Genomic DNA, 26,778 nt, shown 5'->3' with positions numbered 1-26,778 from the left:
GATGGTTACTGTCTACAAGCAACATTATCTATGCTTTTTGGAATTATTATTTTGTTTAAGAAAACTAGTGCAAATTACAATCAAATAATATATTAAGTTTTTTGCTGGTCTTATTTATATGACAGTTTTCAAGGCAACTTTGTGGCTCAAAGCCTTCATCTTCACATGGGGCTGTAACTTTTTAAAACTCAGCATTTCAATTTAATTATTAACTCCTCAGGCCCACAGAATGAGTATTATGTTGTGTACACCTAGTAACACATCTGAGATTGTGTCCATTCAGTTTCTGATTAAGTGCATTTAACTTGTAGAAGTCTAAAATGGAATTAAACATTAACTATTAATAATGGATTTTGCTAAACTTGTTCATTCATATATATATATAGTATTTAAAACATAATAGAATCTAAAACTGTACTTAGTACAATACACATTACTTAGATTAAATTGTCAAGAGATTCAAATGTAAGAGCAGTAACTCTTACAAGATGTATAAGGGCTATAAAACCAGTAAATATTTAAACAAGTCATTTCTCTTAAACTGCACAGACACTGTTTATTGTTGGGGCATGTCACCGTCATTTAAGGAAGTGTTGGCCATCTTCAACGGTTTTGGCACCCAAGCCAGTGCAATGAAGATTTATGACAGCCATGATCTGATACAGATCTCCTAATGGATTATTAGATGGTACACTAAACCTTTCAAACTTGTATTGCTTGGCTGATTTGATAGGTCTGAGCAAGGTTACCACAACTCTTAAACTCAATCTGCAACAAGTAGTTCTGAACTTACAACAACACATCCTGAGCATTTTGCATGATTTATAATTGAGTTCCACTATACTGTAGTGTGAAAAAATAAAATAATGTATTAATAACTAACACTATAAATTGTACATGTATACAATGGTGACTGATAATGGCAAATGTAGTCATATGGAAATTCATTCTCTGTCAAATATTCAGATATGGGATCAGGAAGCTATGCACTTTATTGAGTTATGATCTTTATCAGATTAAGTACATACTGATGTGCAAAAGGGCAATCCTATTCGCAATTTGGTATTGTATTTTCCATTAAGGCTGCACACATCGATAAGGTTATATTTTATATTTTATAATATAATATGGATATGAAGTTACATTACATACTTCAAATAAAAAACAAAACAAATATAAAAGAAAACTAACAAGCAAAGACAATAAAAATATACACTATTTTCAACATGGTCAGTTGAACCCTATAAGACAAGGATAACCTAATTACAAAATACTATATAAATGGATTGCTGGGTAAATTGAATTCATAATATAATATCACATGGTGTATAAAATAATTTGTAACATTGCCTGAAACAAAACCATAACGAAAAAGATATTCAATTAGAAGAACATGAAAAACTAGAAGGGATCTGTGTCAAGACACCAGTTTAAGAACAGAATTGAAAAAATATATAAATTCATTAGGAACAACCAACCCTAATAATATGCCCTATGTTTAATTTTTAAACGACATGGGACGTTGCAGTCGTTATTGTTATTGTATTATATGGGATACATGTCGTTTGATATTGAATAACCAGACTAGCAGACGATGAGGAAGGCAGCAGTAGGCTATGTTTTACAATGTACATCATTTTATGGAAAAAAGTGATGCAATCCAAGCAGGAAGTCTTCCATGGCTGTTTCCCATCTCCCACAGGGAAACCACACATTCCTGGTGGGATCGGCAGCCTGTCAGCCAATGACATTGCAGAACGTCCAACCTGCCGTGAGGAGCTGTCCAATCAGAGCGGGGGAGGGGTGGCAGGAAAAAATACATTTCTTTCACAATTGTCTTGTTGGGAGCCAGAGGAAGTTGCTGGATGTGAAATCAAGCCGTGGACGTTAACGGAATAATCAGTGGGGCAAAAAAAGTAAGATTTACTCCTGATTCTCATTATGTTTGGTTATGAATTTCGTGGAAAAACAGGATCGTGCAGAAAAACGTGTCCATTGTAGTTTACAGATCAGATGGGAAGTAACATTTCTTCCATCTTATTTAAATGAATGATATGGATATGCATTAAGCTGCACATATTGCTTAATATTGTGATCGAATACAACAGAAACCCAGTCTGTATTCACTGCTAAGGTACAGGACACCAGGACCACCAGTACATAAGCAAAGCACATGGGTAGCTTAAACATAAAAATGAAGTAATACATAATAATTGTGCTGCATTTGTTTTGTAGCTGTTCACAACTTCGTGAGGCAGTCATTTAACCTTGTAACTTTAGTGAGTTTGATGTACAGACATGGAAAGGTATTATATTGTATGCACTTAATCAAGTATTATTGATTTATTTAAGGTTTCCTGAGGTGTGCTACCTTTATGCATCTTTTAAATGGATTGTTATAATATTTAAGTTGTAATGCACAACTGCACACCTTTAGCAGATTGTGCACATTTGCTATCGTGTAACGTGTCAGCGCTGGGGATTATTGTGTATGTAGTAACACTGTTGCAGTTTCAGTGAGGTGTACTCTTAGCCTCGCTTCATTTCATTGCAGCTTCACCGCGGTTGTGGAAATAATGCTGGCAAGAAAACAAACAAACACACACACACACAAAACAAAAAAACTACTTTCTAAATGTCTTCGTGGTCACATCTCGTCTGCCTGTGTCTTTTAGGTAAAATAGGAAGTGTATGTAGGTCTCCCTGCTGACAGGCTTGTTCCAGATCCGCAACCCAGTCATTTTGTGGGGTGTTTTAATGCCGTCTGAGAACAAATCAGTCATTCCAACTGCTTGCTGTGGCTGCATGTCATCTGCAGAGCTGAAATTATAATATCACACTGAGAGAGGTCGGAGCATGAGATTATGTTTTCTTTTTCCTTTTATTAAATGATGCAGGGATTCACAAAATCTAGTGTCTGAATGTCAGAAGAGGTCATGTCTGTGCATCTCTTTAGTTTTCCGTAATGCTGTTACTGAGAACATAGACAAGTCTTGTGTTTCTCACTAGTGACAAATCTACCAGTGTTTCAATGTTTGTCCTGGCATGAAATAGGCTTTGACTTATGGATGAATATGCCCACCCCCACAAACTCCTGTAAAATAATGTAAACCCTTATTTTTCTATAAAGGCTCATTTAACAGCTATCCTTTCATAGGAGCAGCTTAGTCTTGACATGTGAATGTCTAGCTGGGATAATAATTAACCTATATTTGTTAATTTATAGCTTATATATGCAGTTTAATTCATTATCAAGGCCTATAATATTTCGTGCCCGACTTATTCTGTATCAAAATGTATAATAATTGCAGCATATTACTTTCCAGTTTGGTAACTGTTGCTTTGGTTATTTAGCTTGCTTAAATTTAAGACACTACCAACTATATATTTGTTCTTTCAAAGAATACTGGGCATTTGTACAATATTGCATATTATGATAATGAGCTTTTTTAAATCTTATGTTTTATATTTAGTTTTTGTAATCATTTCATGATTATTGTATAGACTGCCTTGGAGTCCTCTTCCCATTTCTTTTTGTTGTGAGATTAGAGAAATTTGCTTTCCACGTATCATCAAACTCAGTTAATGTAAAACTATGTTCAGTTTCAAGCTCTGACACCTATTCTTTGAGCATCTTAAATATATATATTTGTATAATTATCATAGATTTATCTCCACTGTAGCTGAGTGTGTTACAAATGTAATGTTGAGATGAATAGCAAAATGTATTTCTTAATGTCACTAGCACAACTGTCCTGGCTTACTGAGCTTCCAGGAAGTTGATCACCATGTGGAAATGTATATGGGTTACTTGAACCCCTTTAGGTTACTCATGGAAGTACTGTTTGGTTAGACATAACCTTAGATTATACAGTTCACTTAGCCATATGCTAGGAATAACAAAGAAGCCTTTCATTTTTTTTTTTTGCCGTGGTTAGGTAGGAATGCGAATGTGCATTTGCTAGTTACAGCCTCCTACAGAACAACTCTTTAAGTGCTTCTCATATTGTCAGTGAAGACGACATTATTGGTGTGAATGAATATTATGGGTTTGTACAATATCATCATCATGAAGATAGATTTGTGTTGTAGTTTTATAAAAGTACATCCAAAATGTGCCATGTTTGGGTGTGGTACTATGGCAGGTGCTATGAATGAGCTCTGTAGGTGTTATTCTTTTTTCTTTTTTGCTTGGAGCCTCAAGGCAGTTTCTTCCCGGTTGTGGTTTTTGTATTGCTTTCATCCATTGTTTCTGTCCTTAGCATTTGCAAAAGACTGGTTGCCTTAAATGACTGTATGCTTCCTTAATATTGGTTCATCTTCTACGAGGTGTAGCACAGTAATTTGCTGGGAAAAATAATTGCCAAATATCGAGAGCTTTTTAACACTGTGACTGCACCATCGAAAAATGAAATTAAAGCTCTCTATTATTATTATTATTATTAAAAAAAGCTCTTCATCTGAATTGGAAAATAAATGTACTATTCCCTCCACTGGTGATAACATTGCAGCTAATTATTTGTGATAAACTGACAACCTAGTAATTGAAAATCTTTAAGATATTCTTATGTTTATGACAGGTTGTGTGTTGTAGTAAGAGTGTGTGACTAATCAAGCTTGAAGTGTAGCTCGACACCCCTGACATAAAGTGTACTTTGCAAATCCTGAAATAACAGGTGATAGCTTCATATAAGAGATTTACCAGTTTTAGTTTAGGCCTCTTGCATCAAATGAGTGGACAAACAGTCTTGGCAGGAGAGATTCTTATATTAATATTCAGCATCAAATAATTTCTTATCGTTTCACATTGAATGGTTGTGTTCTCATGAATGTGGTGCCAGGCCGAATCTGGAAACCTTGCTGTAAATCTGCTTCCTGAACAAAAGTATGGAGTCATGTGATAATTATAGCGTAGCTGTTTCCTAATGATACATACAGAGTGTTCATTATTTAAAAATAACTTGGCATTGTACAACCCAGTCTTGTGCACAAAATCGTAACCAGGCTACATTTTGTCTTGTATGATGCAATAGACCTAATTGTATCCGGTTATGATCAAGTCTGATATCTACTACTCCTGTACGAAAAGCTACAAGTTGCAATATTTAATGCAGACTTGCTTGTTTCTCTGTTGCAGCTCATAGGGAATAGTATGGAGCTGATGGGATCAGTACTGGCTTAGTAGATTGGCAGTCTGATCCGTCTCTAGCCTTATTAGAAATTCGTTTTAAAGTCCTATAAAATGTTTTTTGTTGTGTGTGTGCCCCTGTTTTTAATCCCCCACATCAAGCATCTGTTACTCTTTTGGATTGAAGATGCTTGAATTAAGAAATTAATTACTTAGTAAGCCAAGCCATCTGCTCATTAAGCTCTGAAGTCAGGTTTCTTTGTTTTGATCTAGTTGAAAATCAGCTAACTGAAGTAATAAGCCAGTATCAAACTTTGGTGTGCAAAAAGATGAATTCAAGATTGCTTTAAAAAAAATTAATACATATATTTTTTAAATATGCAATCTCAGTAATTTTGAAGACCTTGTTTTTCAGTTTCTACATCTTTAACGCTCAGCTATGACTTTTTTAGTTTAGGAAGGTCACATTCTACAAATAGATATGTTTCTTTAAAGTATTTATTTCGTCTGCTTGATATGCAGGAAGACATGACCAATGCAGATGTGACCTTCACAAATAAGAATCAATTTGTACTCTGCTTTCCCCCTAACATGCATAGAAATGGTCTTGCTTGTGGACTTTGTCATTATTGTAATTGAAATCCCAATGAATGAGTTACCAAAGAGTTAGGTGTTTACACCCACATAAGAGAATGTTAGGCACAATATATTAAAGTCTGCAATCTATTATTTGGGCATTTATATAGTCTGGAAGTAATAGGCTAATTTTCAAATTTCACAATTGTCTCCAGTATAAACACTTTTAAAAATTTACTTGGGAGATGTTGCTGGGGTAGGCTCCTCTGGGCCCTTTTAATCTGTTCCCTTGTGTCCTGTCCAAATTGGGTAAAATATTGGCCAGAGAACTGTATTAGATTCACCAACTTCTCTTGGTTGTTACTAATTAATGTCATAAAACACAACTGTTTGTTAAACGGTTGCACTGCAATACATCTCCTGGGACCCCTTGCTGTAGGTAAACTTGGAAGTCTCTTAGTGTCTTTGCCTGGTGTTGAAAGAGAAAAATCTGTGTACTTGGCAAACTTGAAATAAAATGGGGGTGAAAACTGAACCAACAATATGTAAAGGCTTGATTTGTTCCTAAGAACGGATAGAAAAAGGTATCCTTTATTCATGTGTCAACATTGCCTTTTCTAATACTGTACTGCACTTATCAAACTGATTAGAGTGTATGCTTAAAGGGGTTCAGGAACTGTGCACATTTTAATCGTAAGCTGTTTACACAGACTACATTACTGTACATATGTTTAAAGAGGTTTGCTTCGAATGGAAGAAAGTGGCTTAGAAAGAGATTTTAATTGAATTCCAGGTAAACGGTAATTGAAGCTGATTTGATGACTTTGCATTACTTGAGGCACTTAGCACAGAGTTAACAAAGTAATTGAACTGTGTCTTTTCCTTTACAAGTTCACATTTTCCCACAGTTTTGCTACTGGTATTTTTGGCATATGCCTGCTTTGAACTCCAGAATGTATGGATCCTGTCCCACAATTAGCATGTTTAGGTTACATTTTAATTGTGATTGTGAGTTTGTACTATCAAATATGATTTCATGGTTTTGAATAAGCATTCAATTCTAGAAGTATTTTGATTCTCATCTTGGTATTACAGATCATAGAAATTGACTTAATTACTGTAGTTTCACTCCTACAGCAAGTGTATTTGGCTTCCCTCCAAACTCAGCTGCAATGCTGCAGTTAGTGTAATCGTAACTACAAAACCTAAAGGACTTTTATTTGATTTTAAAACAAATACATTTTATAAACCCAGACTGTGGAACCTTATTTCATTCAAGTTTTCAATGAAGTGGAAAACTACCTTTTTGTTCCATTCTCCACAGTAACATCCTTTACCTCTATTGAATGTTTGACCTGAGCTGACAGAATGTCTCTGAGGAATACCTACCCTGAAGTACTGATTTGAATTCTAAACCTATACCTATACCTGTGGATGCAGCTTTGTTATCCAGCTGGTAGACCCTTAATTTCAGGGGTCCGTATCAATATATTTTGAGCAATTAAACATGAACAAACACCAGCATCATAAGACGCACTGAAGATCTTAATCTGCATATCTTAACTCTAGTCCTGTCATAAACAAGATAGCCTTTTTACTTAATCTGCTGTTTTTATTATGTGTTCAGTAAAAAGATAAAAGGCACTTATCACACTTTGTTTCCTTTATACTTGGTAGGTCGCAACACATAGAAGATCACTTCCTCTAGATCAGTGATCTCCAACCCTAGTCCCGGAGGACCCCAATCCACTTAATCTTATATGTCTGACTCGCCAATTTCTAAATACTGGGAAGGCATGTGAGTTATTAATCAATTAAATAAGTCAACAAAGGGAGTTTTTGCCTGGTGAGGTTGAAAGTATTTAAAAGATTGGTCCAGTGGTTTCCTGAATTTACCAAACACCTACTTAACTGATCAGAATTACTTATAAATTGGTGACAGAAGGGTGACCCCCAAAACAGGCTGTATTGGGGCTCTCAGGACCGGGTTTGGAGACCACTGCTCTGGGGTGTATTAGGATGATATACAGTATCTTTGCATTAGCTGTATTACTGAACTTACCCATTCCATTATCTGATGATTATAGTTAAAGCAATGGATGCATACAAGGCTAAAAGGGGCATGGTGGAATTCACACGCAGTGTTCAAGCTACATTAGGCCACTCTAGAATATGCGTTGATTGTGTAAGTAAGAGACTGCCTGAAATGCATTTCCTGGTAGGTATTCAAGCAACACCATTGGTTTAATACCCTTGGTTCTTCATTCTCATGAACTAATGTAACACTGGATTCTTGTTTAACAATGTGGTTCTATCCTAGATGAGATGACCTTGGTGGTGTGTCAGAGATGGCTTGTTTTGTGCTTCAGCAACATGCGTGTTTCAATGCTGTGGATTATGAGCACCATTTGCTTTTCATATTTTATGTTCTAATTCACAAGCATGCATTCAATGGACTGGGCTAATATTAGCATAATTTGTGTGATCTCACAAAGTCTCAGCTGGTAAGGGTGAAGGGACAGACAATGGAAAGGTTCATTTGAATTCCTGGGAGCTCATCCATGTGAGAACTGAGGAATTTCTGGAATAATCTTTGCTTGGCAGTTCAATCTATATGCCTACAGTTCTTTCATTGTATGAAGTACTACATTTCAGCTTGCGTTAATTATATTGGTCTATTTATGCAATGGTATAATGCACTTAAAATGTAAACATTTTGTATTCAGCATACTTTCTTTTTTTCAAAATCCGTGGATGAGATCTATTTATGCATACTTATTTTATTTTTGATTTTGGACAACCACAGCCCTTTTCTTCATGAATTTGGAAAGCAGAAGTTGCTAATAACTGTAATACTCTAACGAGCATGACATGTTGCACCTGAAAGCTATGTGCTTGTTGTCTGAAAGAAAAATAGCAAGGTAAAACGTATGCATGTATTGTGCTAACGTGAATGGAAAATAAAATGTTTGGTCCTCCGAGCATCAGTGTATTCAATTGTTAATGTAATGAGTTAGTGTTTCCAGCTGTCCAACATTTGGCAGTTTCAAGTTATCTATCACATTTTAGTAGCTTGAAAACTTTTTAAGAACTGAAAATAATTAAAGTGTCTAATGAAGTAAATTTAATAGTTCAACTTATGGTTTAAGTCCTATAGGAAAACTAGAAGAAACTCGTATCCCCATGATATCCCAAGATGAGGAAGCCTTGGCTTAAAGTATAATTTGTCATTCTGACTACATAACTGTCTTAATACACACAAAATGAATAGGATAAATCAGATTTTTGTTCATTGGAGACAATTAAGCATTAAGTGCTATAACTGTAATGGCCATAACTAGCTATTCTGACACTGATACTATGTTCTTTGTAGTTTTTGCATAATGAATGATGGTGCTCATGTAAGCTTCATGATGGAAGACATATTTGTTTTTGATCAAACAGGGAACCATCTGAAAGCTTGTAGTTTTACTTCCTATAAAGAGCAATAATTTTAATCCCTGTTCTCAGCTGTAAAATCAGTTACTGAATTCTTCCAAGTGCATGGTGGATTTCCTTCTCAATTCCCTTTTTTTAATAGTATGCACATGACAATATATAGAAATAGTTGTTTTCTACAAAGAATATTTTATTATAGTGCTTCTTGATTTTGTTTCACCTTCTTGTCCAGTTCTGTTATTATATACACTGTAAAAAAAGAAAAAAAAAAGGTGTTCAAATTACTTAAAAAATTTAGGCAACAGTTTGCATGGATCTTTTTGAATTGATTTAACGTGCGGAGTTTAAGTACAATGGACTTGTATAACATATTACTTACAATTTAAGTAGTTAAAACATAAATTTAAATTATGTCAGAACAACATAGTAATATGTTGGTTTAACTTAATTTCATTTTGTTCTGACAACTTAAAATATAAAGTTGATTTATCTATATTTTGTAGTCAATGCAACTAGGAATAAATCAAATAAATAGCTCAAATAAATCAATTATTCCAAACCGCTCAGAAGGAAGTTTTTATTCAAACATTTTTTGTGAATGCTGAATTACATTACATAAGTCTGTCAGAAGCATACTTGTTTGTAATCTGTTCATATAAGAATCCTACAGAGAATCCAAAAAGTCTCAAATAAACTTTTGTCTCTGTATATTCTGACCCTGCCCATTTACAACCAGTGTCTATGTAAATTAAGTAACAAGAAAAGGTACAGACAAAACACCACATTGCTCCAAAATTTTAACCTCTAAATAAAACTTTGTACGCTGTATTTGGTGGACAAATTGCCATATGAAATTGTGGCATAAAAACAAAAAGGAAATGTCAGAGCACAGACAATTTTGATCTACCAGACTTCACTACTATTCTTAAGCTAACAATTTTGTTTTTCAGCGAGAGCACTTTCGGAGACCGTTTCCCATTATCCAGCTACAGAAAAACCTTCTGAAACACTGAAGTTTACATTTTAAGATCTTTTGGGTTCTGAAAATGTAAGGAATATACCTTGCCTGTGGCATGTTACTGATACTGGACAGTACTTCTTCAACCTCAATTATGATACCAATGTACTCTGGGCTGTCACCTGCCAGTGCACCTTCATTGTCAATCACAAAGATCTTTAAAACGTGTTGAGAGAAGACCTGTCGGGCATCAACTCCAACCACATCCTGTTAAATCACACAAACAGAAAGAAAAGGACTCCTTTAATTTGTCTTTGTAAGTGAGGCAGTACATCTTAAAGGGGTATTCCACTTTGTTCAACCTTTGACTGTATGTTATCATTACCCCGTATAAGTTAATGACCAATCACTCAACATTTTTGCTTGCCCCGTTCCTTATATACGGCTATAGAGACAATTCCCTCTCCCTTGACTTCCATTCATTCATCAATGGAGAAGGAATTGTCACTGTAGCCATATGTGTAAGCAAGCGACAATGTTGAGAGCTTGCAAATGCAAGCAAATGTGCTGCTTCAATGTAACCATGTGCTTTCCTCCTATGGTGTATGCTTCGAAGGGATACATGTCACCAAGTTCTTGTTGCATTTCTACCAATATTTCTACGACTAGCGAAATTCAGCGGAACTGAATGTGGGCTATGACTCTTATCAGTCCGCTTGTATGGAAACCTTTTGATTGAATTGTTCAGTTCAAAGTTATCTACTTCTTCCTAATGAAATGATCAAAGCACAGTGCTAATTCATAAGTAACAATGCCTTCAAGAAATGAAAATGCTTCAGTTTACCCGTTAATGCACACTGTTTCTTGACACCATGTGAATGTGTCAGCAATCTCCTCTAGAACTTTAATATCCAAGGCATGGGCCTCCTTTGTCCTACAAATAAATGCCCCAGATCGCACTTTTTTGTCTTAAAATCAGAGTGCTGTTCTGAACAAAATCTGCAAATAATGTACCACCTATTGAATGAGCCCCAAGATCTGCTGCTACACAGTGGACAGTCCCTTTTAAAATGCTGCAATATAAATTTGAGTCCAATTAGATGCCTCCCTGATGGTATTGCATGATAAGTATCTGCCTGTACTTCTCAGCATTGAGAAGACCATTAATTCTGACCAAATCCCCAACTCCATTTGCGGAAATGTAGCCCCAGACTTGCAAGGAACCTCCACCATGCTTCACTGTTGCCTGCAGACACTCATTCGTGTACCGCTCTCCAGCCCTTCAGTGAACAAACTGCCTTTTACTACAGCCAAACATTTCGGATTTTGACTCATCAGTCCAGAGCACCTGCTGCCATTTTTCTGAGCTGATGGCACTGCTGGGCTTCTTACGATTGCGAAGGGAAGTAAGCATGATGTCTTTCATCTGCTGCAGTAAGTTTCCTAGGTCAACCACTGTGTCTATGGTCCTCAACGTTGCCCGTTTCTTTGTGCTTCTTCAAAAGAGCTTGGACAGCACATCTGGAAACCCCTGTCTGCCTTGAAATTTCTGCTTGGGAGAGACCTTGCTGATGCAGTATAACTACCCTGTGTCTTGTTGCTGTGCTCAGTCTTGCCATGGTGTATGACTTTTGACAGTAAACTGTCGTCAGCAACCTCACCTTGTTAGCTGAGTTTGGCTGTTCCTCACCCAGTTTTATTCCTCATACACAGCTGTTTCTGTTTCAGTTAATCAGTATGTTTTAACCTACATATTGAATTGATGATCATTAGCACCTGTTTGGTATAATTGTTTAATCGTACACCTGACTATATGCCTACAAAATCTCTGACTTTGTGCAAGTGTACCTGAAGAATTGATGCTGTTTTGAAGGCAAAGGGTGGTCACACCAAATATGGATTTGATGTAGATTTTTCTTCTGTTCACTCACTTTGCATTTAATTAATTGATAAATATAATCTATTAACATGTCTATTTTTGAAAGCATTCTTACTTTACAGCATTTTTTCACACCTGCCTAAAACTTTTGCACAGTACTGTACATGCATACATAGGCTACATACATAAACAAACAAATTAATGAACACATTATTTTAATATACAGGGCTCTATGCTTACTTTTTTCCTTAGGAGCACTGTGCCCCTAAATTGAAAAAAAATGGGGGCACAGTCCAAAATGTAGGGGCACAAAAAAAATAAAAAATGAGTGGCACATCATCATAAAATGATTCATATTTAATGCTAAAATGAAAAACTAAGGCAATAATGTCCAAGACATTTAAATACAGTGCTGTACAGGGGAGGCTCGTGGGGGGCAGTGGCTCAAACCAAAAAAGGGGCAATTCTAGCGAAGTGCGGTCTGTGGGGGCAGTCATGTCATATAGGGCACTTCGGGGGAGACAAGGGCAGGGGAAAGAAAATGGGCAACCCTGCCCCCAACTCTGCACGTCCCTGTGCAACTACATGCACACACAGCAGCGCCGTTGCAAACTCAAAAGGAAACTCAAACGTTTTCCATTTGTTTTTTCGTTTATTATATATATTTATATTTTGAATTCAATATGTATGGCACTAGTTTGATCATATAATATAATGCGCTGTGACTGTACAAAGCACTTCCAGAGGCTCTAAGGCCCTCCCTACACATTTAAAGAAATGCCTTAAAAAATCACTTTTTGGAAAAATAGTTTAAGGATATCTGTTTGTTACAAGTTTTAAAATAATCTTTTCAGACTTTGTATTACTTGCTCTCTGTGTACTCTGTCTGTTTTGACTGTTGCTTGAATGTAGCGCGTGGGTATAATAAGAGCGCGTTTTAAATAAAATGTATAATAATAATGTAGTTAGTAGGTAAAGAAATGGGCAGAGCTTGTGATACGCACACGAGTTCAAGTAATGGGAAAGGTTGAGTACTTTGTGCAGTTTAAATGGATCCAATGTGCCGTCCTTGATGGACAGCTTTTCAGATCCAGAGGCAGCGGCCTGCACCAGCTGAGTGTCTCCATCTTGCCATCGCGGCTCAGTGCGTCTCTTCAGTGCTCTGTGTCATTGTCGTGCTCGCCATGTGAGTTCAGCTGTGCACATGTTGCATCAAACTGTCTTCAGTGTAAATTCAATGTGAAGTGCTCCTATACTGTCCACGGGTGTAGCTGCTGCCTCCGCCATCTCTCAGCTGTGCCCCAGGTAGACCCAACTAATTGACGATGAATTACACTTTAAGATTTTAGTAGATTTTAATAATTTACGTTATCGCTAAGTTGTTGCAGCCCTGCTGTCGCTGAGTAAGAACATAAGAAAGAACATAAAGTTTACAATCGGGAGGAGGCCATTCGACCCATCGTGCTCGTTTGGTGTCCATTAATAACTAAGTGATTAATTTGCTGAAAATGCTAAATGAAACACAAGGCACCTTTTCTGTACTCCCTGTTTAATTTGTTTTCCTTTCAAAAGCGAACCTGTCACAATGTGTATGAACGCGCTGCACTGAATATACAGTGTTGTTGGACACTCACTACCTCAGAAGAAATCATCCCATTTTTAACAGGACACTCACTGACAAATAGTTTACTTTATAGTACTAAACTAAATAACAGTTTGACTGCTAATACCATATTACAAAACAGATGTGTGTACTTGATCAGTACGAAGCCTGTAACTATACAAGTTTTGATCTGACTCGACTTTAACTTTTTAGTTTTTGGGTACGTCAATACTCTACAAAGCCCACCTCACTTAACGTTCCAGTACGTTCTTACTGCTGAAATGTTAACCTAGTTAAAAATACATGAAATATTGTTCACATCTATTTGAAAATCTACCAGACAAACACAGATAGATTGATTAATGTTAGTGATCTAGCTAGACTGCGTGACCAATAATGTTTTAGGACCTATTAAAATAGTTAGCTAGCTAAATACTACAAATGGAACATGGTAGAAAACAAGCAAGTTAGCCAGTGAATGCACATAAATCTGGGACTGACATTACTCCTGTGATAGGTTGAACTACACAGTATATAGGTGAAATATTCCTAAAACGATGGGATTAAAAATCTTACCTTAACTAAATTGCCGAAATGGAGGCTGAAGACGCTGTATCTTCACATGGCGGGAATCAGCGCAGCGGGCATGCCTCGAGAAATCCATTGCCAGTGCGCATGCCTAACTATGTCACAACATGAGGAATTGATTTGAACTGAACAAAGTGTGTTACATCAACTCAATTTACCATTCTCATTATTTGAACTGAAAAAACGCTTAGACTTCAAAATAAGAGCTGCGTTGAATTTATTATAAGTTCCTCAAACGTACAATTATCTGGAATTGACAAGAACTCACTTTTATTGAGTGTATCTTAGTTTCTTATTTGAGTAATGTTAGCTTTACCCCAGAAATATTTTTTACAGTGTACTTTTATTATTATAATTAGGATTCTTATTAGTAGCAATAACAATAATTAATGCTTATAGATTAATGAAATATGTTATGAAGCAAGATGTATTGAACATTTTAATACTGTACCTTAATTCAATGTTTATGAATCGCAATCAAAACTGTAGATTTAGCCTGTGACGTTTGCATGTTTTTGCATACAAGATGTACAGCTGATTTGTACATGTAAAAATCTACAGTTCCTTACTGGATTGCATAGTGTGGTTAAAGTTTCTTTCTGTAATAATCATTCAATCTTTAATTGTATTTCAGCTAAAAGTGTTTCATGTAAAGGCAGAAAAGTCTTATGATCTATGGGAACCTCACGTACAACAAAATGTAAATTGATTATATTATATATTATATATATCATTAGTACCATTAGTATGGAGAAATGTATTGCATCATTGTGATTCGAAAGGTAAACACACCTAGTAAACTCCTTGAAGCCAAAACAACATTGCAAAATGTAGGCCTATGTGTTTAGCTTGGTAATCTCAAATCAAATTACCTGGACACTCAGGAAATAGTGACAGAAACTATGCAAAACATGCACTGCAAGAACTTTGCTGTTTTCCTTTGGAGATTGGGCTGAACTTTGTCGTTATTATTATTTTTCTCTTTGGTCAGTGGAGGTCATTTTATTCCTTAAACTTTCAGATTAGATATACAGTTTGCATACTTTTGCAGTGCAGGTGCTGCATTGATTTTCAGTAATTTGTTTATCAAATGATTATTTTAGCAATGTAATTACTTAATTATTTCCAAAAGGTTATACTGTGGGGGAGGGGACAATAGTAACGAAGATAGACCATATGGTGATTTTAAGATAGTCAAATTGATAAGACTGTTGACACCTGTTTTTCCTAATGTGAAAAAAAGTAGGTAGGTGTCAACTTTCAGATAGGTAGTTTAAGTAAATAAGTAATTTCGCTGCTTTACTTTTAAATTTTGCAGCACTGAATACACATACTTAAAATGTAGGCTAATAGTTATTGCATGGCTTTTTGCATTAACAATCTTTATTCTATGTTTCTTAATAGTTGTATTTGAATGGTCATTTCACTAGTTGTGATTGCTGTAGAATTCTTCATATAGAAAAATAAAACACACAGAGCTTAATTTACTATTTTAAACCCTTAGATTGCATGTTATCTACTATTCAACTTTACAGTGTACCCAGGTAGTAAAGTAAATGCACTTTACCAAAATTTTTACATGAGCTTCAGCATTCAGTATGCAAACAACTACTGAGGACATGACCTTAGTACCTTCATGGTGAGTTACAACTCTGATCAGTAGATATTTGAACAATTGCATAATAAAAATAAATAGAAAATCACAGGTACTTTTTGAAATGTTTGGCATGTGTCTGAAGACATTTTTAATGTCACAACAGTTTGACAAAAATTAAGCTATTTTCTGAATCTTCCAAATGAAACAAACATGATTGAGGTAGAAGGCAATTATAATTATAGTACATAATTATAGTTTAGAAAAGCATCCACAGGTGCTGTGGAAGCATCTTGGAAAACAAACAAGATGTGGCAAATATTCTAAATGAGTATTTCACAGAGGTTTTTACAAAAGAAAAGACAGATAACATGCCACAGGTTAACAATCAGTCCAGTCAGACCCTAAGAGAGATCAGGATAAATGAGGAGGAGGTACTAAAGGGACTAGCAGAATTAAAAATAAACAAATTACCTGGGCCAGATGGGATATTTCCAACAGTACTTAAAGAAATGAGGGAAAGTATTTATAGGCCGCTAACTAAAATATTCCAAATGACACTTAGAACAGGGGATGTGCCAACTGACTGGAAGACAGCAAATGTCATACCAATCCACAAGAAAGGGGACAAAACTGAGCAGGGAAATTACAGACCAATCAGTCTCACCTGCATCACCTGTAAAATGTAGGAAAAAATGATTAGAGAGAAAATAGAGGAGCATCTTAATGAAAACCATATTCTTGGAGATAGTCAACATGGGTTTAGACGAGGCAGATCATGTGTTACTAATTTATTAGAATTTTCTGAACATGCAACTGCAGCTGTAGATCACGTGAAAGCATACGATATGATATACTTAGATTTTCAAAAAGCTTTTGATAAGGTTCCACACCAAAGACTGATCCTCAAATTGGAAGCTGTAGGCATTCAGGGTAATGTAAGGAGATGGATTATGAACTGGTTGATGTCTAGGAAACAGAGGGTGTCGATTAGAGGAGTTGCTTCTAACTGGAGTGAGGTTGTTAGTGGAGTTCCACAGGGATCAGTATTAAGGCCTTTGCTTTTTCTAATCTATATTAATGATCTGGACTCTGGGATAGTTAGCAAACTTGTCAAATTTGCAGATGATACTGAAATAGGTGGCTCAGCAGATACAATCTCGGCAGCACAGACTATTCAGAGGGACTTAGATAACATTCAGTTGTGGACCGACACCTGGCAGATGAAATTCAATGTGAACAAGTGCAAGGTAATACAACCAGGTAACATAAATGTCCACTATAATTACACTATGGCAGGAATAGAACTAGATGAAGTAATGCATGAAAGATCTAGGAGTCTATGTGGACTCCTAACTTTCTCCATCCAAACAGTGTGGGGAAGCAATAAAAAAGGCAAACACAATGCTAGGGTATATTGTCAAAAGTGTAGAATTGAGAACAAGGGCAGTAATGTTCAGACTGTACAATGCACTAGTTAGAGCTCATCTGGATACTGTGTACAGTTCTGGGCTCCACACTTCAAGAAAGATATCGCTGCTCTAGAGGCAGTTCAGAGGAGAGCAACCAGACTTCTTCCAGGTCTGAAGGGAAAGTCCTACTGAGAGACTGAGGAACTGAACCTTTTCACCCTGGAACAGAGGAGACTACGTGGGGACTTGATTCATATGTTCAAAATCATGAAATGCATCAACCACATCAAACCAGAGGAGCTTTTCCAGATCAGCAGGGACACACGCACCCGGGGACACAAATGGAAATTGGGCTTCAAGGCATTCAAAACGGAAAACAGGAGACACTTCTTCACATAGAGAGGCGTCACAATCTGAACAAACTCCCCAGCGATGTGGTAGAAGCTGAAAATTTGGGAACATTTAAAAATAGACTGGATAGGATCCTTGGATCACTCAGTTATTAATGGACACCAAACAAGCATAATGGGTCGAATGGCCTCCTCTCATTTGTAAACTTTCTTATGTTCTTATGTTTCAAATTGTAATTAATTTTGGATTTTTTAAATTTTGGGACAGACCTTATGGGACACATTGCTTCACAAATTATATTATTACTGAAAAATGTAGTTAAATGCATTATTCTTTTAGAGTTAAGAACATCTGTTAACTGGATTGATGTATTTGAACTTAAATTACCTCCAGATTTGCTAAAGGTATATATGTACTGTAGCTATATATATGTTCTTCAATTACTAAGATTAGAGACCTTCTACTCATGTATTTTTAGTTACTAGTCATTTACCTTTATGGTTACCACTATTTATATACAACTAATTATGATTTGAGAAGGAAATGGGGAACCATGCAGAGTAGTTATGATAGGATATGTAATGTAATAACAGAACATGTTATAAAACAACCTTTATTAATGGTAAAAGAATCACGGGTCAATTTTGGAGTTCCTACTTTCAAGTATTACTAGTTACTATAATTCAGTACAATAAAGTAAATTATTGTTTATGATGTATTATGATTATTGGTGCTATTTGTTATTTAAATAATGAACAGCTCTCTTTTTCCCCAGATTGTTACGTGAAAGGGATGGCAATAATCTGGGCTAATTTGTGAGCCAGATAAATGCAGTTTTTCGCTTATAAAAACCTTAATGGTAAAAAACAGAAGTTTCTGTGCAATGTGTTTAACACTAGAAGTGCCGACATTTTGAACTGCCTACAAGCGCCAATAGCTCTTTAACAGCTGCGATATGATAATCAAAGGCAAACCATCGTATTAAACTCAGAATTTCATGAACATCAAATCAAACATTTACATAGCACAAAAGGAGTATTTAAATTGACATATGATCATAACACATTAATATTATTGCAATAAATAACATCAAAGCAATTTTTTTCCTAAACACGAGCACTGCATTCAAAACATAAATAACTATATAGCCTACAATAAGCAAAACGCTAAAAAAGACTGCATTCAATAAGGGAATGAAACGTGTAATTGTGAATATTGGAATGATGCTCAAAAGCAAGTAAGCATTTTCAACGTGTAAACTTTGTTTTCAAAATTTGTATTTCAATAAACTATTTACTATATATTTAACCTGCATACCTGACAGCTCGGTACAGTCCACATGGGACACATTTCTGCACTTTCCCTGCATGAGCTCCTACCTCACACTGCATTTTGACAGCCCTCTCCAGGTGAACATATTTGCTCCATGAATATATAGCATTGCAAATGCTCTTCCAGTGGTAATGTCCATGAATCATTATTTTGCATGTGATGTGTCTGCACTTTTGCACTTTGTACTACCTGGAGTAACAATCGCGTATTGATCATTAGAGTAAAAGCACTCGGTGCCATTTGGACCTGGCGTTTCACTGACACAAACCTATGAATGATCTGTCATTCCTAGTATCACTGATGCCCCTGTATCAGTCATGTTCATATACACGGTATTTCTAAAATGAGCTCTCTTCAGTCTCCATTTCGATTCCATGTTTATTTGCGGGGTAATCACTGTATCCACTCAATCTAGTGTAAGAAACCGAAAACACCTGTAATGCTGTACAATGCGTGTGGTTTTCAAACGCACGAAAGACTGTTGACAGTTAGAAATCGCCACTTGAGCATGAGACTTACTGTACTGTAAAGGGAAGGCAGGATTAAGCATTATTTGATTTATTATGTGTTTAAATGACCAGTCAAATAACCAGATTTTGGCAATTCTAGGTAAATGTGTTTATAACTTATTTATTTTTGTGTTTATACAGCTAAAACACTGTTGGCATGTTTAATACATATAGTTAGGAAAAGTCACAAATGGGTATACGCAGTGTATTTAGGAACATAGTAATTCAAATTTGAATAACCAAACTGGTCAAATTGACCAGCTCGGTGCTTCTTGTTTTACTTGTTTGCATGGTTTCCTTGTTTGCTGGTCAGAACAACCCCCAGCTTTGAACCCTGTCACGAACCAATGCAGATGCTTTTGAATTGGATAACTGTCATTTTAATTCATGTGGTTAACTATTGGAATTGACTCAGTTATGTGCCACTAATTCTGAGTCAACATTTTATTTTGAAAGTATTACCAGCCTTTTGGATTGACTGCTTAATTTTGCACGTCTTTAAAATGCGTAAATGCACCACTGTTTAAATGGGTGGTGTTGGGCACGTCCCGTACATTGGCATGTTTGTTTTAGATATTTTTAGCTAGATTTCCTCTGCTAGACATGACTTTTTTGGGACAGAGTTTTCAAATGCAGTTCATGTCTTCTGAACTGCTGCGCCTCACATCCCCATTGATATCGTGACACATTTTGGATGCCATACATGTGTAGATGGTTGTAAAAATATGAATCTCATATTTGCAAAGAGAAATTGGGTTGCAATTTTGATCAAGCACGTATCAACAAGTTTAAATACGTTGCATCATAGTTCCTTGTTTTTTGTTAGTTTGCTAATGATCAAATGTGAGTGTATATTTTGGTACAACATACAGATATTAGGATCTCTCTCTCTCTCCTTACACTGTGGGTGTAGAGAGAATTTTAATTTTACCAGGCTATGTGGTAGGCTCTCTTTCATTGAGAGCCTTCAAGATCCGCCTAGAAGATTTATTGTAGCTAGCGTTACTAAACTGTTTGCAAATATGTGACTTATGTTGTACCATTTGTATGGGTAAGCTTTTAATTGTTTTGCATTTTATTTTTTATGTCCCCATTGATCATTTTTGTCAGAAAAGTAGTAGCTGCACCGATTATGGCTTAATTATTTGTGCAAGGTGTGCCAGTATTTTACTGAGGCTTTCCCAAAAGAAGCTTCAAAATTGTTTTCTTAATGTTTCCGATTCATCACGATATGACGGTTGACAAATTGGCCGTTGTGTAAACACACCATGAAGTTCATATAAAAAATCTTGTTTGTCCTCTTCCAAGCAAAATGAATAAAATGATCTTGCAATTGAGCAGATGGCCGATCATAAGACAAATTCAAATACATCTATTTACCTGAGTGACATAATTTGTTGATATTGAAACCTGCACTTTGTATTTATTGTTGTATGCTTTCTAGTGCTCTTAACATGAACAAAGGTGAAATTAAATATAAAACCCTTTTGTGTAAGAGTGGAATAAAAAGACAAGTTCAATACACAGACTTGTTTAGCCTGATTTCTAAACCTTGATTCAAGCAGAATGAGGAGGCAACATCTGTCATTTTGGTTTTCAATTAAGAAGTTCCACAAATGGTTTAATCTGGAAAACAAGAGGAGACCTCCGTCATTATGTGGTGTGTGTGTGTGTTGTGTGTGGATAGTAAGATGAGTGTCTGGGAGCAGAAAGAGGAAAAACACACACACATGCACAGAAGGCTGCTCTCATTCGTTGGCAGGAAGTGTTATGACTTGCCGACTGAAGTCTTTGTGAGCCAGACAGGAATGCTGGGTTTCCAGATTAGCACTAAGGGCGTGGAGGGAGCACTGAATCTGCCTCAGACTTTTCAAAGAACTGCAGCACCAGGTCTTGTCTATTTTCATTCTTTTTAAATGTATATTGTTGAAAGATAGGACTGTAGCATTTGTGATTATGTTGTAAAGTGTGTTTGTTTTGTTTTAGTTTTTTCCTCACAAAGTTTAATCTAGTATTTATTTTAGTATATGAGTTGAACACGGTCTTTAACGTGCTTGCAGTTGATTGTAGCTCTCAGTGCTGCGTGCTGGAAAAGGGGTCAGTTTTGACATCTTTGTATGGCTGCCTACATTTATAAATTCAATTAGTTAGTATTTGTGACAGTATTTAATATTGTAGAATGGGCTTAGAGTTAACGTGCTTAAGCATTGTAACTTAATAACTGGAGCCTCGTTGATTGCTTTGTTTTTTATATGTATGTGTGGTTGAAAGGAAGGAAACTGGGGGGCACTTTAATTAACCACATGTTTATGTATGCATTTATTTCTTTTTAAAACGGTAGCTTTGAATCTTGAAACTCACCTAAAATCAAGGCTTCTACCTGCCTATGTGTCTGGCTCACATGTTTTTAAACCTTTGATTAGTGTTCGTACAGAAAAGCTTGCAGAAGCACATTTCTTGTTACAAATGTAGCCTCTCCTGTACTTTACTTCTTACTGAAATAAGAAAGCCAGATGCTTTTCCTGCATCATGAAACATTAGCAGGCATAGAAGACTGAAAATCATATGAATCCACAGTCCTTCCTGTGAGCTCGGAAGGCATGGCACAGTAGCAAGGCCTGAGGGATTGAATGTGCTTCTGCTGAGCACTTGGTTAGCTAGTCTAGTTAGTGCCAGTTCTGTGGACCAGTTTGTGGCTGCATGTGGAGTTTTTAAATGCTGAGACACAGCATTGCTGAGTGATTAGGTAAGAGCTTTGGAAAAACATTTGTTGTGGCCTTGAAAACTTGATATTTGTCTGTCTTGCTCAGGCTGTGCCAATTTTGTTTTAAATGCAGTCTGCTTATAAATCATTAATTGCACAGTTGGTTCTTAGGAGGGTAACCCTTTGTTTTGAATGGGGAGGATTGCAATTGTACAGTCATGCACTTTCAAAGTTTAAAATAATTGCTTGCTTATTTTGCATGAAGAGAATTTGACTGAAACAGATAATACATCAAAATAATATTGTCCATGAGGCATTTACATATAAAAACGTGCTAAGAAAATGAATATACCTTTCTACCCATTTGCTGGCAGTTTTAAAGACAGAAAAGTGCATTATGTTTTATTGGTGGAGACACTCTACTTGCAGTAATGCTCTAATGACACATTTCTCTAGTACCCTTTACAGATTTTCACTTTTTCACTTAAAATACTTCCAAGCTCCAGTTTGATCTTGCCAAATGACAAGTCTGTAAACTGGTCCCGCAGAATAATTGTTTACAATCAGGAAATGAAGTCATGACTACAGTCAGGGGAATGCACTGGAAGCCGAGGCTGAAGCAAAACAGTTTAATATGTCATATCCATTAACAAAGGCAATTCTGTTGTAGGAGTGCAAATTATCTTTTGCTTTTTCCTTGTTCTTTCCTTGAATCACATGATTTGGTTTTATAAGCAATGTTCAGTGACAGGATAGGGGCAGTACAGTAGGTTTTGAAACACTGCAGGAGATGACTGAACAGACCATAGATTCAAGAGTTCAGATTTACAATGTATTGAAAGGTTTCAAGTCATTATCATCACACATGTCGCACTGATGTGGTGTGTAGACAGCAGGCCGCTCAGACCAGATCCAAACCAACAAGGCTAGAAACAACCGTTTTCACAAGTTTTGCATGCAGTTTTGAGTTTATTTTGTTGGGAGAAAAACGGTCTTGGTTAAATTGGAGTTATCCTCCATTTATTTTGCTCTTAGTTAATGCCTGAATCATCCAATATAATCTTCAATATAAAAATGGCCAGATAATACAAATCCAGCATTGCCTGAGTCGTTGTTTTGAGAGTGCATTGTATTAAGAGACGATGCATTATAAAAAAGGTTATGATTAAGATAAGTTTGGATCTGGGACTGCATGATGCTGGTTCTTGCTGCTTACTGGAGCCATATGATGGAAGATAAAACTGAATCATGGGATTGGGTTCCAGGGAAGAAAAAAAACAATTCAAGAGCACAGTTTTCCTAAAACTGTAATGTGTTACGTAGCATGTGTGTTATGCTCCTCGGGATGTCTATCCAACACATTGATGCAGTAAATCCAAGCCAAACCGCTTTGCTGTTAGTTTTTGTTACTTTTACTGCACTTACTTTATCACTAACTGCTGATCAACTTAACTGGCTTTGAATGTTTTGGCTAAAAGGCAGCTCAGAGGACAGTCAGTGCCCAGGCCTTAGAATTCACACTGACCTTAAAAACTAAACAAAACTGGGAAGCAAAAAGAAACAGTGAATATGAAATAAGATATTAGAAAGAAGGGCTTTCAGTAATATTCCTCAGGCACTTTTAAATTGCATAAGAATATCATATTACATGGAACGATCGTCTGTGAAAACTGCATTGCCGTAAGGACTGTTTATGAATGCTTCATTACACTGGGACTTGTCACTCTTGCCCTTAGTGCAGTTTAAGGCAAACATAACTGTAACAGTCTAACATCCTACAGAAAGCAGATATGCCCGTTTCTTCCAGTTGATGACTGGAACTGTATTTTTAGTTATGGTATCATTGCAGCAGCACATTTATTTGTTAAAGGATTCATTGGTTTGAACTGTGGATAACCAAGTCACCTTGCATAAGTTATGATGCTGAACCTGTCTAATACTGTTGTCACCTGCTTGGGGCTGTCATACTGATGGGGCTCCTTTAGGGAGGCCAGTCAATTACTGGAAATGCATTGGGGGAGGGGTCAGGATCGCATTAGTGCTCAAGGAGGAGCCTGTTCTTCATATCGCAGAGAAGCAATCTTGTGCAGGGAGAACTTTGCATATTATATAATATGCATAACAGTTTTTTGCATAACAGAGTTTATTTTACTGTTTAAACATATGGGCACACGCTATGGATTTAAACAAAAATTGATATACTTGTGTACGACAACCAGATCAGTTCCTGAAATGTATTTTTGTCTCGTACAGTGCACAATTACAACACCTGAAAAATGATATGGAAACTATTTGACAACTTTAAGGACACATTAAAAAAAAAAAAAGGGAGAAAATCTCTCTTGTTGAACTCAACCTTGTGAGCACACGGCTGTTATGGGAACCGTCCCCATTATCACTCTGTTGTGGCTTCCTGCTCTCAGCCTTGAGGTTGTGTCGTCTTGGGGTGCCTTCCAGCCAAAGCCCCCCTGGATTACATAGTCACTGTTTTTGAGGAAGGTAAAGTTGACAGTTGTTGATTTTGTACACTTTTAATCATTGATATTTAAAATATAAAAAGGTGTACTAGTGGAAGGGGCTTACTGTAAGTAAAAACATATATATATACACTCACCTAAAGGATTATTAGGAACACCATACTAATACTGTGTTTGACCCCCTTTCGCCTTCAGAACTGCCTTAATTCTACGTGGCATTGATTCAACAAGGTGCTGAAAGCATTCTTTAGAAATGTTGGCCCATATTGATAGGATAGCATCTTGCAGTTGATGGAGATTTGTGGGATGCACATCCAGGGCACGAAGCTCCCGTTCCACCACATCCCAAAGATGCTCTATTGGGTTGAGATCTGGTGATTGTGGGGGCCAGTTTAGTACAGTGAACTCATTGTCATGTTCAAGAAACCAATTTGAAATGATTCGACCTTTGTGACATGGTGCATTATCCTGCTGGAAGTAGCCATCAGAGGATGGGTACATGGTGGTCATAAAGGGATGGACATGGTCAGAAACAATGCTCAGGTAGGCCGTGGCATTTAAACGATGCCCAATTGGCACTAAGGGGCCTAAAGTGTGCCAAGAAAACATCCCCCACACCATTACACCACCACCACCAGCCTGCACAGTGGTAACAAGGCATGATGGATCCATGTTCTCATTCTGTTTACGCCAAATTCTGACTCTACCATCTGAATGTCTCAACAGAAATCTAGACTCATCAGACCAGGCAACGTTTTTCCAGTCTTCAACTGTCCAATTTTGGTGAGCTTGTGCAAATTGTAGCCTCTTTTTCCTATTTGTAGTGGAGATGAGTGGTACCCGGTGGGGTCTTCTGCTGTTGTAGCCCATCCACCTCAAGGTTGTACGTGTTGTGGCTTCACAAATGCTTTGCTGCATACCTCGGTTGTAACGAGTGGTTATTTCAGTCAAAGTTGCTCTTCTATCAGCTTGAATCAGTCGGCCCATTCTCCTCTGACCTCTAGCATCAACAAGGCATTTTCGCCCACAGGACTGCCGCATACTGGATGTTTTTCCCTTTTCACACCATTCTTTGTAAACCCTAGAAATGGTTGTGCGTGAAAATCCCAGTAACTGAGCAGATTGTGAAATACTCAGACCGGCCCGTCTGGCACCAACAACCATGCCACGCTCAAAATTGCTTAAATCACCTTTCTTTCCCATTCAGACATTCAGTTTGGAGTTCAAGAGATTGTCTTGACCAGGACCACACCCCTAAATGCATTGAAGCAACTGTCATGTGATTGGTTGGTTAGATAATTGCATTAATGAGAAATTGAACAGGTGTTCCTAATAATTTTTTAGGTTAGTGTATACACACACACACATATACATATATATATGTATATGTGTGTGTATATATATCTATATGTATGCGTGTGTGTGTATAATATATATATATTTAAAGCTCGTTGTTTTATTTTTTTACCTTCTAGAGAACCGGTGACCATTTTGGAATACAATCTGTAAGGATTCTTGTGGGAGATGGCGGCCAAGATCTCTAAGGATGAGCTTGAGGAACTGAGGGAGGCTTTTGGGAAAGTCGGTGAGTGTTGCTGAAATCTATGTCCTCAACCGTAGGAAGCCACTGATAGTTAAGGGTGCTGCAACCGGTGATGAAGGGCAGGCAGTGAACCAGTGATGCAGCACACTTTTATTTTCCATACATCATAAATGTATACAATAAAAGCTAAGGAAGGAAAGCTAGCGAAGTGCAATACATCAGTGCTGGTGGCTCATGTGAGTACATAAAAGGAAATCGAATGAAAAGGTCTTATCTGCAAGCAAGAGTCCCTTTAATTGGAGTCCATTCAGCAAGGGTAATTAATTGGCTTCAGGTGAACAATTCCAGGAACTCGATAGGAGTCTGTGAAAGTCATCCACAGTTAAGCCCCCAGGGACTCTGTACAGCTCAGAGCTGAGCACACCAGCAAGATGCTTTTCCTCTTGAAGATTGATGCTTTAGTCTCCTGACCAGCTGCAATCTGATAGAGAAGTACCCATGTCTGTCAGGTTAACTGGCTGGTGAACTGTGACTGTTCCAGTAGGGATTGGTTTGCTTTAACAAAATGTCAATCTTTATAGGAGATTGATAATGCTTTTTCTTCATAAAGGGAGTTCACTCTTAACCATTCATGTCTCCTAGCAACCAAGTTGAGATGTTACTCTAGGAGTTTTTCAACTTGTCAC

The 26,778-nt window shown here is 36.8% G+C and overlaps 1 protein-coding gene across 3 annotated transcripts in view; it reads left to right on the top strand.

The window, feature by feature from the left end:
• Positions 1 to 1,797: 1,797 nt before the first annotated feature.
• LOC136759850 (plastin-3) overlaps positions 1,798 to 26,778 on the top strand; it is a 41,221-nt gene continuing 16,240 nt past the window's right edge. Inside the window, exons 1-3 of one of the 3 annotated variants that reach the window (XM_066714943.1) lie at positions 21,193 to 21,258; positions 24,326 to 24,571; positions 26,025 to 26,134. In XM_066714943.1, the coding sequence (XP_066571040.1) occupies positions 26,074 to 26,134 (61 nt within the window). In that variant the 5' untranslated portion in view covers positions 21,193 to 21,258; positions 24,326 to 24,571; positions 26,025 to 26,073. Of the gene's footprint in view, positions 1,917 to 21,158; positions 21,259 to 24,325; positions 24,572 to 26,024; positions 26,135 to 26,778 lie in introns of those variants that run through there. The other 2 variants (XM_066714941.1, XM_066714942.1) reach the window with 2 other exon arrangements.

Source organism: Amia ocellicauda, chromosome 10, assembly GCF_036373705.1.
Source record: "Amia ocellicauda isolate fAmiCal2 chromosome 10, fAmiCal2.hap1, whole genome shotgun sequence".
In the NCBI taxonomy this organism is placed as follows: Eukaryota; Metazoa; Chordata; class Actinopteri; order Amiiformes; family Amiidae; genus Amia; species Amia ocellicauda.
This window is presented reverse-complemented; position numbering and strand designations above follow the sequence as displayed.